We start from the raw sequence: 12889 nt of genomic DNA, 5'->3' as shown, positions 1-12889 counted from the left end.
TAATCCTGTTTAACAAGTGACATTAGGGTTTATCGTAGTTTTTTTTTTTTTTTTTCTGTGCTGGATGCAGATAACAATGCAGCAATACCACAAAAAGCATAAAATGTTCTCTAAAATTATGTGCAAGTAAATGATCAATGAGCCGCTAACCTATTTTATTTTGTCTTTCAGACTGTTGATGACGAAGCGATAGGGGCATAAATGAAGGCCAAATAAGCAAGGCAAAACGATGCCCAAGGGTGGGTGTTCTAAAACACCACAGCCAGAAGAATTCTCTCTCAGCTACGACATGGTGGAGAAACAAACTGGGAAAAAGGTAAAGAAAAAAGCCAGTCTGCCTTTTTTGCACTTCTGTACTCATAGCATGTTCAATGCATGGGTTGATTCTTGCAATTATATGGGTCTCCTGGAAAGTAGCAATGTTTGCAGATACTAGGCTGCATTCATACATCCGTTGCACACGTCCATGTGCTGCTGTCTGTTTTTGTTTTAAAGCCTTTCCAACATATGATGTACTATAAAGTCATTGGTTGGGTTCCCAGCCTTTGATGCACGCTCAGGTACTGATCTTGCCCCTTTCCTGGCCAATATCTGCTGTTAGCCACTTAAATCCCACTGTCAATCCTTGCATAGTTATGTGCCAATCCACACACCCATCCCCTCTCATGCTATGCTATGGCAGCCAAGGGTCTGCTGAAGGCCCCCATATTTACCATGACTATACTCTTGATTTTCACTGTGTATATGTGACGCTTCGAGCATCGGTTCAAGCTTTAAGGGGCAGCCAGCCAATAAGTAATAAAATAGCTAAAAGAAATGTGAATCTGTTGCCTTTATATTATTATTATTATTATTATTATGCATTTATAAAGTGCCATTTATTCCATGGCGCTTTACATGTGAAAAGGGGAATTAGACAGGTACAATAAACATGTGTAAGACAAGGGACACACAAGTACATAAGGAGAGGAGACCCTGCCCGCGAGGGCTCACAGTCTACAGGGATGGGTGAGGATACAGTAGGAGAGGGTAGAGCAGGTCGTGCAGTGGTTCAGTAGACCGAGGATCACTGCAGGCTGTAGGCTTGTCGGAACAGGTGGGTCTTCAGGTTCTTCTTGAAGGTTTCCGTTGATGGTGAGAGTCTAATGTGTTGAGGCAGAGCGTTCCAGAGTATGAGGGAAGCACGGGAGAAGTCTTGTATGCTGTTGTGGGAAGAAGAGATAAGGGGGGAGTAAAGAAGGAGATCTTGAGATGATCGAAGGTTGCGTGCGGGTAGGTACCTGGAGACCATGTCACAGATGTATGGAGGGAACAGGTTGTGGATGGCTTTGTATGTCATGGTTAGGGTTTGAATTGGAGCCTCTGGGCAATAGGAAGCCAGTGAAGGGCCTGGCATAGGGGGGAGGCTGGGGAATAGTGGGGAGACAGGTGGGCAGCAGAGTGTAGGATGGACTGGAGTGGAGCCAGAGTGCTAGAGGGGAGGCCAGAGAGTAGGAGGTTGCAGTTGTCGAGGCGGGAGATAAGAGCATGCACTAGTGTTTTTGTGGTTTCGTGGTTGAGGAATGAGTGGATCCAGGAAATAATTTAGAGTTTGAGGTGGCAAGAAGAGGCGAGGGCTTGGATATGTGGTTTGAAAGAGAGCGCAGAGTCAAGGATCACCCCAAGGCACCGAGCGTGCGGGACTGGGGAAATAGAGCTGCCATTGACATTGATGGATAGGCCTGGTGGAGGGGTAGAGTGAGATGGGGGAAAGATGATGAATTCTGTTTTGTCCATGTTCAGTTTGAGAAAGCGAGCAGAGAAGAAGGCTGAGATAGCAGACAGACATTGTGGGATTTCAGTCGGTAAGGAGGCGAGGTTGGGTCCAGATATGTAGATCTGCGTGTCATCGGCATAGAGGTGATGCTGCAAACTGTGGGATTTTATGAGCTGTCCCAAGCCAAAGGTGTAGATGGAGAATAGTAGGGGTCCTAGGACAGAGACTTGAGGAACACTGACACAGGGGGCGCGGTGAGGAGATGGTGTGTGAGAGGGAGACACTAAATGTTCGGTCTGTTAGGTATGATGAGATCCAGGATAGGGCTAAGTCTGTGATGCCAAGAGATGAGTCTGTAGCAGGAGGGAATGGTCTACGGTGTCGAAGGCAGAGGACAGGTCCAGGAGAAGGAGGACAGAGTAGTGTCACTTGCTCTTGGCAGTTAGTAAGTCGTTAGTCACTTTAGTTAGGGCAGTTTCAGTTGAGTTTATCCCCCATTAAAAAGAAAATACACATTTTGATATTTCTGCCTCTTTAAGGCTGTGTGCCAACGTTGCGTTTTTTTTTAAAGCGTTTTTGATGTGTTTTTCGGGGTCAAACCGCATAAAAAACCCTTAAAATAAGCATCCCATTCATTTTAATGCATTTTGGCCTTTTTGTGCCAATGGATGCGTTTTTTACCGCTAAGGAAACGCTTAGCGGTAAAAAACGCAGCATGTTAATTAATTTCCGCTTAAGTCCGCGTTTTTAGCTATTTCCTATAGTCCAGAAGACATGTGGGAAAAACGCATCAAACGCGCTTTTTTGCGCAAAAATCGCTGCAAAAACGCCCGTTTTTTTCCACGCGTTTTCTAGGAAGGAGGTCAGGTTTTGTCAGTTTTAAAACGCTGACGTGGGCACATAGCCTTAAAAGTCTGATCTAACAAAATATAAAAATTCAGTTAGTAAAGAGTAACAAAAAGCAAGTCGCCACAGCTCCGCAATAAAAGCTATCAATTTCTTACATACCCCAAAGTAGTATAAAAAAATCTGCTCATCACACAAAGCCTTCGCACAGCTTCATTGATCAAAAAAATGTATTAGGAACAAACAAGTATTTGTTTTCCAACTGTTCTAATTTTTCATTTTTTTTCTTTACTAAAAAAGTCGCTTTAAAGGGAATATGTTGCCAGGTTTTTGCCATCTTTATTCCGAGAGCAGCACAATATAGAGCTGGAGACCCGGATTCCAACTATGTATCACTTACTGCGCTGCTTGTTGTAGTCTTGATATCCTCCTGCTGATGAAATCACTGTTCTATCACTGAAGGACTATTAAACCTGCTGCCACGTAGTGCCCCCCCCCATTCCTGAGCTCTGTAAAACCACGCCCCAATCAGTGGCAGCTTTCTGCCTATGCAGAGTATACACAGCAGTTAATCGGTAATGTGGGCAGGGTGATACCGAGCTCAGCATTCAGAGAAAACTGCTAGATCTGCAGCAAGCAGCCCAGTAAGTGTCACATCACTGGAATCTGGGTCTCTGACCCTACAGCATACTGCTATCAGATTCCTTAGCAAAAACTTCTGACAGATTCCCTTTTAGTTGTATGTATGGACATGGAGAATTATGGTGACCAGTCGTTTTTACCATATGTTGAATATTGTAGAAACACAACCTAAAGTTGTGGCTTTTGGGTTATCCCCTCAATCTTCTAAAAAAAAAAAAAAAAGTCCCCCTGCAAATACATGGCCTCCATTCATTTTACCATTTATTTCAAACTACTTGTCCTGCTGAAAGAAAAAAAAATTAAGCCCTCATACATCTGTCAATGAAATGAAGTTCAAAAAAGATGGATAATTGCCTGTAAGGAAGGCTTAAACACAGTTTCAGTGATCCATGCCCACATTTTTTATTTTTATTTTTTTTCAAATCCGTTTCCAGTCTGGACGAGACTGATCCACTAAATGAATGAGTATAGGGCATCCTTAGTTATACAAAGTTTGAGGATCTGATTAAGAATGGAAGCGCTTCTTCAGAGTTTTATCAGCGTTTTGTTTTTACATGATCTATTTCCTAAGAGAGAACGAATTAAAGGGGGGAAAAAAAAGGCCCCAGTATAAGAACAGTATAGGGGCCCTTGCAGTCCAGTAATTGACCAGAAGCTGCTTTGGAGGTGGCAGTGGCCCCCTTACTACTCGTCACCCTGTATGGTTACACTCATGGTGTGTCCGCCCCTGCAGATCTCCCCTTGAGCTTGCCGGCAGCGTTGCCTCTGCAGCATCTGAGGGGGTGCACTGATGTTAGTCAGTTCACTGGATCTGTCCAGCACCAGAGCATTGCTTATTGGTAAAGAGCTTGTAAGCGTGCCCTCCGTAGACCAGCCACCGCTCATGCGGCTTGTTGCCCAGGAAATTGGTCACCTTTGCAAATTTCCTGTTATTGTTGTGTATATGCCTGTTGGGAACATGCCTTATTGGAAAACTGTATTGTCACTAAAATGAAGAATTCCTTTGAACATAAATCTCAGGTCTGCGTTTGGTTGTTTCTTTTGTGGTTCTCGCCGGCCTTGGAGATGGTGACTCACAGCTCAGGCTTTGCTGCTGCAAGGAGGGAATCTTCCATGTTTTCCTGAGGGATTAGCTGTCTTCTGTATAATGACATTATTGGGTTGTGATCGTCCTGTACGGACAACATTTATTTTTATATTGAGATGACAATATGCGGCTGGCCATCTAGTATGTCCTTACGGCGGTCCTTTCTATCTGTAGTGCTGGGTTTTTGCCTGCACTAATGTTTACGCTGCGTTTTCACCATAATATCTTTTAGGAATATCTGTATTTATGACTACATGAAAATTACCCCCAAATTCAATAAAGGGGTCGTCGTTGATTAGCAACAACGGTGACTTGCAGTCTGCAGTCACATAATATGTTTGCAGACTTTTCTTCTGACCCCCTTTAATGCTGCTATAGGCCCACCTTTGCCTGTAGCCTCCTCCTGTCTTGTGTGCATCTACTAACCTTTTAGTTAACTAAATTTGCGCCCTTATCTTCCCTATAGAGAGGGCCACTGTTTTTGCAGTGGGTCCTTATGTGGGCTGAATATATAGGTAGAGATAGGTCTTGGTGCGTGCGATATGTCAAGATTTATTGGTTTTTTGAAAATAAGTACTGGGCCTGTTTTAGGTGGTGTGAAAATGAATTAAATCGTCTGTTTGGAGGTCCAGATCCCCAGCGGATGGTGCAGGCACATTCAGAGACTTAAAGCCGGAGGTGCATCCAATAACCACCTGGAAAACAAGGGCACTTTACTGACATGATTACAAAGCTTTCAGCCATGTGAGCGGGTGCACATGTAAACACGGGCATTAAATTGGGCGAAATGTGGGCAATCATGGTAATGGCTTGCTTTAATACAATTCCATTTTTTACTTCGCTCTCGTTCTCCCTTACACTGTGTTCTGGGTCAGTGGAAATCGTTTGATCTTGTGCCCAACCTTTCATCTGGCGGGATCTAGTTAGGATTAGATGCTGCTTTGGTCTCTTGGTGAAGATCTTCCTCACAGCCATCTCCATAGCAGATAATGATGTGACTATTAACCCTTTTCTCGCTATTGTGGGAGAATAAGCAATTTACTGGTGAAGCAAGTGTTTTACACCCTTTTTGATGTGATTTTATATATTTTAACTTAAAATGTCAAGGCGTAAAGGTATGAAGGGTTGCTGGTGCGCCCAATCACAGGCTGATTTCAAGGGAACCTGTCACGTCGTTTTTTGATATTAAAGTACCCCCAATATCTTGCTAGTGATGAATTTGCATCACTAAAATGGTCTTTCCAAGCAAAAGTTCCCACTGTGTATTTAAAAAAAAACAAAAAAAAAACTATCCTTGGGTGATTGCTTCACATACCTCCTTTCAGTCATAGGGGTGACGCTCTCTCCTTCCATCCACAGCCTCTTCAAATTTTTCACATTCATCGCAGCCTAATTTCTTGGACTGCCCCGATAGGACAGCAATGAATCCATTAATCCCACGCTTGTGCACGGACTATCGGGTCCCCATGCATGCACCCCGAATCTAGGTGTACGTTCCCAGCTTCATTTCAGATCTGTGCATGCTCGGGAGCTCTGGGAATAGTCAAGCATGGCATGCGTGCTCACAGCGCATGCGTCACCTAGCCACTGATTCGCCGCTGCTTCGGAGCATGTGCAGGTATGAAATGGTGCTGAGGACTTGCACCCAGATTCAAGCTTTGCTTGAAAAGACCATGTAAGTGTTGCACATTGCATCACTAGCAAGATATTGGGGGAAGTTTAATATTAAAGGACGACCGGTTCCCTTTAATATATTTTGAGTTAACTTTTATTTTAATTTCAATGTTACGAATACCCAAATTAAAGCACAATAACCCCTTCATGCCATGGCCATTTTCAGTTTGTGACCTCTTTTGTGTGAATAGGTTTTTTTTTTTATATATATAAACCGGTGGCTTCACAACTATTTCACCGACCAGATCAAAGCAATAATTAGGCTAGGTTCACATCGCATTAGTGCCATCCGTTAAATGGATGCACTAACCCCGATGTCCTTTTTGGCTTTTTTTGGACCGATTGCGCTAAAGCATGGTAGCATTGCGTTAACAGTAGAGGTCTATGCACAGTGAACGTGTCCGTTCGCTGTGCGTTACACCCAACGCATCCGAAAACACGGTAGACCGTGTTAGTGGGTGCGTCACAAAGTAACGGAACATCGCTAACGCATGCCGAGTTTGACATGCGTTACGATAATGCCTGGCAATGGGTGCAGTAAGGCATTCGTTACATAGCGTTAGTGCCGCTTAGTAAGGGATGCATTAAACGCGTGGCACTAACGCGATGTGGGTCCAGCCTTAGAAAGTTGTAATGCAAATGTTTGTATCATGGAGAAACCTGCACAGATGTTCTTCATAGATGTTTCCAGTCTTTGGAACCTGGAAAGCTTTCTGCTGGGAGATGTAGTGGGACAGCTGCCTTGCTGACTTCATCCAGAAAAATAATGCACGAATATAAGAAATTACTTATGCAGCAAATGCCTAATACAAAGGGAGGTTTATCGATTTGTTGATTTGAAGCAGGAGCTGCCCTGCAAGATCCATAATGGTATACATGTAACGTGTTACAGGACTGTAACTTGTGCAACACAAATACAACCAATCCTCTTATGTAACTCGGCCACAAGTAACGGTCTCCGCTACAGCTGGTGTAAACCTCATTCAGCAGAGCCGCCAGCCGTCCTTGCACAGAACAGTGGTATCTGTTTCTTGCGATCGTGTTCCCCGTCTTCCAGTTTTGTTTTTAACCACTCTGGTGACCTTAACCCCAGTGTTTTCCTGCTTTTGTTGTCGTGCAGGCCAGCTATTTGCACCCCAGTTTTTAGCCAGTGATAATTGCTTTTCTTGCTGCGGTGTGTGGCGCTCCAGTCTACCATCTGGCTTTATCTATAAACCGATGCCAGCGCGCCTGTAAGTTACACGTGTAACACAAGCTTCCATCCAGCTTCCTGCTTTCCTTCTGGGCGGTTTCCCTGGCTGCAGTCAGTTTGGGCCACTTGGAAGACAATATCGGTTCCTGTTTTGTCTATTAATAGAGACCACCATTGTCTGAGTTGCTTCAATTTTAGGTGATCGCTAATAAGCGGTCCAGCTGCAGTGAAGATCACAATCGATCAATGGTTTTGTTACGGGAAGGTTTTTTTGTGTTGTCGTTTTTTTTCCCCCACTCGGTGTTGCTTCTGACGCAGATCTTTAGGGTGTGTGCAGACGCTGCGGAATCCGCTGCGGATTAATCCGCACGGATTTTGCAAAAACCGCAGATAAAACCGCAGGTCAAAAGACCTGCGGATTATCTGCGGTTTGGTCCTGCGGTTTCACCATCTCCGCATTAGTGGAGATAGGAACCCGCTGCGGATTCCGCCGAAAGAATTGACATGTCAATTCTTTCTGCGGTTTCAAAACCGCAGGAAATCCGCGCGGATTTTTCCGCACCGTCTACACAGCGGTTTTTGTTTACCATTCATTTCAATGGTACTGTACACTGCAGCTAAAACTGCTGCGGGTCCGCAGCGGCTAGAACCGCAGCGGAATCCGCAGCGTGTGCACATACCCTTATAGTCGCTGTGTAATGTGGGCTCTGTGGTTTGTCACAAGCAGACTTCATTATAGGACCTTTTTCCTAACTGTGTATAATGTATATCCTTATGAAGCTGTGGGCAATAGGAATTGGAAAAATAGACTTTTCTCCAAACTTTGCACACAACTTTAATATCTATACGGTCTAAGGCCAAGAGTTGAATATTGAAGTTAAATGTTGCTCTACCCGACTTCTAGGTTTTGAGCAGCGTTTATGATCGGGCATAGTATCGCTAATCTTCCTTCTCCTAGTTATAAGTACTTTGATTGTGAAATAGTACAGAATCGATCTAAATAGTTTGTTTCCTTGAAGTCCGCTCATTGTCTAAGGGACTGCCGGCGACTCTGAATACAGTGCTCGGCGGTGTCACAGTCCCATTGATATATTATGTATGAAGTGGATGCCAAGCTTACTCGCCTCCACTCCATCCAAGTCAGGTTTCCAGGGCCCCGATTTTGATTGCTGGGGGTCCCACAGAGGAAAACTTGCAGTTTTGGGACAACTCTAAATGTTGTTAGACATCCTATTCCCATAAAAGTTCCAAATTCAACCTGAAATATTTATCAGCAAATATCACTATTTCCTGTTAGCTATGTATTTTGTTGAACCAATGTGCCCAAAATGAAAAGCTTAATTCTTATGGCCGTCTATAATTTTGGATTTTAAAGGATCTATATACATATTTGTTTTTTTTTCCTTTCAGGATAAAGATAAAGTTTCCGTGAATAAAACTCCAAAGTTGGATCGAAATGATGGAGGGAAAGAGAAAACTACTAAAAGAAAATTGCCTTTCTCAGTAGGAACAAATGGAGATCAGAAAGATTCAGACACAGGTAACGTCTGCCCAGCATTGTTTATTGCCCAACTTTTAGTGTGAGCAGTACAGTGTGTGGCGTGTAGAGGGCCGGCCCAGGAGGAGTACAGCAGTCATGGTAGTACAATCCTGGAGGCCCCTTTAAAGAGGCATGGTCTTTCTATAGGTAAAAAACAAATCCTTGTTTTAGCTGACGTTTTATCTATTGGTTTTTGGTTTCTAAAATGTAAAGGGGATTTTTCAGCATGCGCTTCTGATTTGCATGAGTTTTCCAGAATAACTTTTATATATGTACTGATTACTTGGAAGTCTTTATGGTAAAGAGTATCCACATGACGGATGGTCTGGTTGGTTTACATGGAAAGTTCTTGTGGTTTCTGGAGTGTCATTACACATGGAGGCCTCCCAAGTCTCCCCACACAGATGTCAGGAGAGAAGTATTTGAGCTAAGGAGTTTACTCGCTGGTCCTCTGCAGATGAGCTGCAGAGCATTTGGTGAGAGATATGAAATGCCGCCATACGTACACAGCTGTCAACTGACCGACTGATGTCTGTATCTCATGTGCATCCGATCGGTGGTCATGAAATTGATAGATACAAGTGCCCCTTTACTGAACACACGGTACATTTTCAGATGAACTGGAACTAATTGACATGCACCTATGTATGTCAAGGATACAATGGCATAGGAGCTGCTGAAATGCCACTTATTTGTTGGGGTTCCTGGTTAAGTCATGGCATTTTCTGCTGCCCTGAAAGGGGTCTCCGAATTGGAGAATTCCTTTCAGTTTGCAGCAGGATAGCATGGAGAAGATTGTTGGGTAATGACACTAAAGGGGTTTTCCTTAACTCCTTAACGACCTGAGATATTTTTGGTTTTGCATTTTCATTTTTTGCTCCCTTCTCAGAACCATAAGCTTTTATTTTTTGGTCAAAATGGGCATCTCGTTTTTTTTGTGGGACGAGTTGTAATTTTGAACTACACCATTGGTTTTACTATGTTATGTACTCAAACGGGGGAAAAAATTCCAAGTGCAGTGAAATTGCAGGAAAAAGGTGCATTCCCACAGGATTTTTTTTTTTTTTTTTTATTAAATTTTTGCCGTGTTCACTAATTGCTAAAACTGACCTGCCATTATGGTTCTTCAGGTCATTACAAGTTCATAGACCCCCAAACATGCCTAGATTCTTTAAGTGGTGAAAAAAGTTTTCAAAGTTCGTTAAATTTAAAAAAAAATATTGCGACGTTTTCCGATACCCGTAGCGTCTCCCATTTTTCTTGATCTCAGGTTGGGTGAGGGCTTATTTTTTGCGTTCCTAGCTGATGTGTTTAATGAAACCATTTTGATGCAGTTATGATCTTTTGCTTTTCAGTTATTAAATTTTAATGCAGTGTTGTGGTGACCAAAAAAAGTAATTCTGGCGTGTTGCCTTTTTAGCGCTTTACACTGTTTAGCGGTTAGGTGTAATAATTTTTTTTAGACTGATCGGGTGATTCTGAACATGACGATAGCAAATGTGTGTTTTGATTTGTTTTATTTTAAATGAGGCAATTGGGGAGTGATTTAAACATTTTTTTTTTTTTTTTTTTAAATATTTTTAAAAATATATTTTTTTTACTTTTGGCATACTTCAATCGTCTCCAAGGGAGACTAGAAGCTGCCATAACCCGATCGGCTCTGCTACATACAAGCTACTATTAGATCGCCTGTATGTAGCAGAATTGCCACAGGGCAGCTCTCATAGCAATCCAGCAGTGACATCTGTTGTGAGTTCATTCTCTGGTTCACCAGTTGTGAGTTTTCCTTCCAGACTCCCTCTGGTGGTAACAGGAGGTAGAGAGGCTGATTTGATCGGTGGAGATCTGCCACCTGAGAATGAGGATGACGATTGGATCTCAGGAGTCTCAGATTGGATTTAAGACAGCCGACGCCCTATTCAGTTGCTGGTGATTCCTTCTGGCTTGTCGGCTCTTGGTTTTCAGCTCTGTTCCAGTCATCTAAAGCTCAGTTTTTCTGCTAATGTTCACACTTGATTTTGTTGGTCTATTCAGTTTTTTGGTGTGGTCAGCCAGCCCCGGCTGGGGGCTGTGCTGAATTTCCACTCTTATTTACCAGTATTTTGTCAATTGGCTTTTTGTCCCTTACTAGTTTGGTCTCTTTTGGCTCTGTCTCAGAATATTTCAGAGTGCTGATATAGTGGGAGAAGTCTAGTGACTTCAGGGTTAATTTTGCTATCAGAAGTGTTGGACATTATTTTTGTAGGGTTTTTTGCAGGTTGCAGACAGTATCTTTCCTTTCCTGTCCTTTCTAGTTAGTTTGGGCTCTATCATTTGCTCAGCCTATTTTCCTGCCTGTGTTTGTGCCGTCATCTTGTTTCACCGTCAATACATGTGTGGGGGTGATCTATTCCTTTGGGGTCTGCTTTGGGGCAGCTAGTTTTCCCTTTTCATGCTTTAGGCTTTAGTCCTCCGGCCATGACGAGGCGTCTAGGAACATCGTAGGCACGCTCCATTGCTACTGCTAGTTGTGTGGTAAGATCAGGGATCTGCAATCTGCATAGTTACCAACCTCTCTGGTTCTCTGTGACTTAGCTTGTTTTGCTTTTTTTATTCGGTGACCCATTCATAACAGACATCCATAGATGTCTGTTGGAGACCACTAGTTGTCATGCCAACCCATCGGTGACCCACGATCACGTGACTGTCACCGATGGGCGGGATTTCCAGTGCGCCCTCTGGAAGCGCGAGATCAATGCCACGATCTGAGGTTGACAGCAGCATTTAGCGGGTTAACAGCCACGGGTGGATCGCTATTCCACCCGCGGCTGTTAGAGGTATATGTCAGCTTTTCATAACAGCTGATATGTCCCGGGAAAGATGTGGGCTCCGGCGTTGAGTTCACATCAAAGGCAGGGATTCCAACATTGGCGTACTATTACGCCTGATGTCAGAAAGGGGTTAAAGTCCATTTATAATCAACTATCGTGAATGAGCTTTCCTTTGTACGCTTGTTTCCGGATCATTGAGCGGTCTAAACAAGCTGCCGATCACTCGACTGATGAGCGAAATTCTTCATATTAAATGAACTTTTGCATAAAAGATTGTTTTAAGATTGTTACTAGGATTTGTGCTGCCGAAAACAATGGCAGCCTATGCACAGCGATAATTGATTGCGCATCTGATGTCAGGTCGGTTGGTGTGTAAATAGGATATTAAGCGAACACCACTTTGCAAGCACGGTGCTGGTCACTTAACACTGCACAGCGCTCAGTGTAAGTGAGCCTTTGTAATAGGTCATCAATAGAAGATCGGTAGGGTCCGACTCTGCCCCATAGTTTATCAATTTCAGATCAATATCTTATGGATGTTCTGAGAAAGCCCTTTATACACTCAGTCAGAACTGAATTCAACCATTGGTGGTGTCTGCTGTCTGACCCACAACGGTCAGATAATCCATGGCTTAAAGGGAGTTTTACACATAGCGATATTGCTAACAATATCGCTAAAGTATCACCGATTTGGTGACGCAGCAGCGATATCGCTGTGTGTGATACTTAACGCCGACCGGCTCTCCCGCTGTCCATCGCTGATCGCGCAGCTCCATTTCTCGTCGGGCGCTTCCTGCTGGCGCCGACGAGCAACGCGCGGACGGGAGGAGGTCAAAATCGCCGCGTCTGAAAGGTAAGTAACGACCGCTAGATCGCTGCTGCGTCGCTGTGAGATCTGCCCGTGTGGCAGCTCACTAGCGACCATTTAGCGATGCACCAGCGATCCTGACCGGGTCGTATCGTGGTCTGGATCGCTGGTGTATCGCTGAATGTAAAGGGGCCTTAAGTCTGGAATGCCCTTTTTAGGCTAAGTGCACACGTACCGGAACTCTCGCGGAAATTACCGCGAGAATTCCATGGAAAAATATTCAGGATTGAGAGTCCTCAGTAGTTGATACCTTTTAATGGCTAACTGAAAAGATGGTAATACATTGCAAGCTTTCGAGACTACTCAGGTCTCTTCATCAGGCTAGACTAATACAAAATCTGAAGTCACATATTTATGCACAATACAGCCTAGAAAAAATGCAATAGATAAGACAAGTGACGTGAAGCAGAACTATCAATATGGGAGAGGGAGAAACATAAATATAAACATTGGACCAGTTCATAGATAAGGAGT

General features: G+C 43.7%; 1 protein-coding gene across 3 annotated transcripts in view; it reads left to right on the top strand.

The window, feature by feature from the left end:
* ANKRD11 (ankyrin repeat domain containing 11) overlaps nt 1–12889 on the top strand; it is a 200830-nt gene that overhangs the window by 157406 nt on the left and 30535 nt on the right. For all 3 annotated transcript variants that reach the window (XM_073583613.1, XM_073583594.1, XM_073583604.1), the window contains 2 exons: nt 172–316; nt 8608–8737. In XM_073583613.1, the coding sequence (XP_073439714.1) occupies nt 230–316; nt 8608–8737 (217 nt within the window). In that variant the 5' untranslated portion in view covers nt 172–229. The remainder of the gene's footprint in view (nt 1–171; nt 317–8607; nt 8738–12889) is intronic.

This window comes from Dendrobates tinctorius, unplaced genomic scaffold (assembly GCF_039654945.1).
Source record: "Dendrobates tinctorius isolate UK_male_01 unplaced genomic scaffold, ASM3965494v1 ptg000009l, whole genome shotgun sequence".
In the NCBI taxonomy this organism is placed as follows: Eukaryota; Metazoa; Chordata; class Amphibia; order Anura; family Dendrobatidae; genus Dendrobates; species Dendrobates tinctorius.
This window is presented reverse-complemented; position numbering and strand designations above follow the sequence as displayed.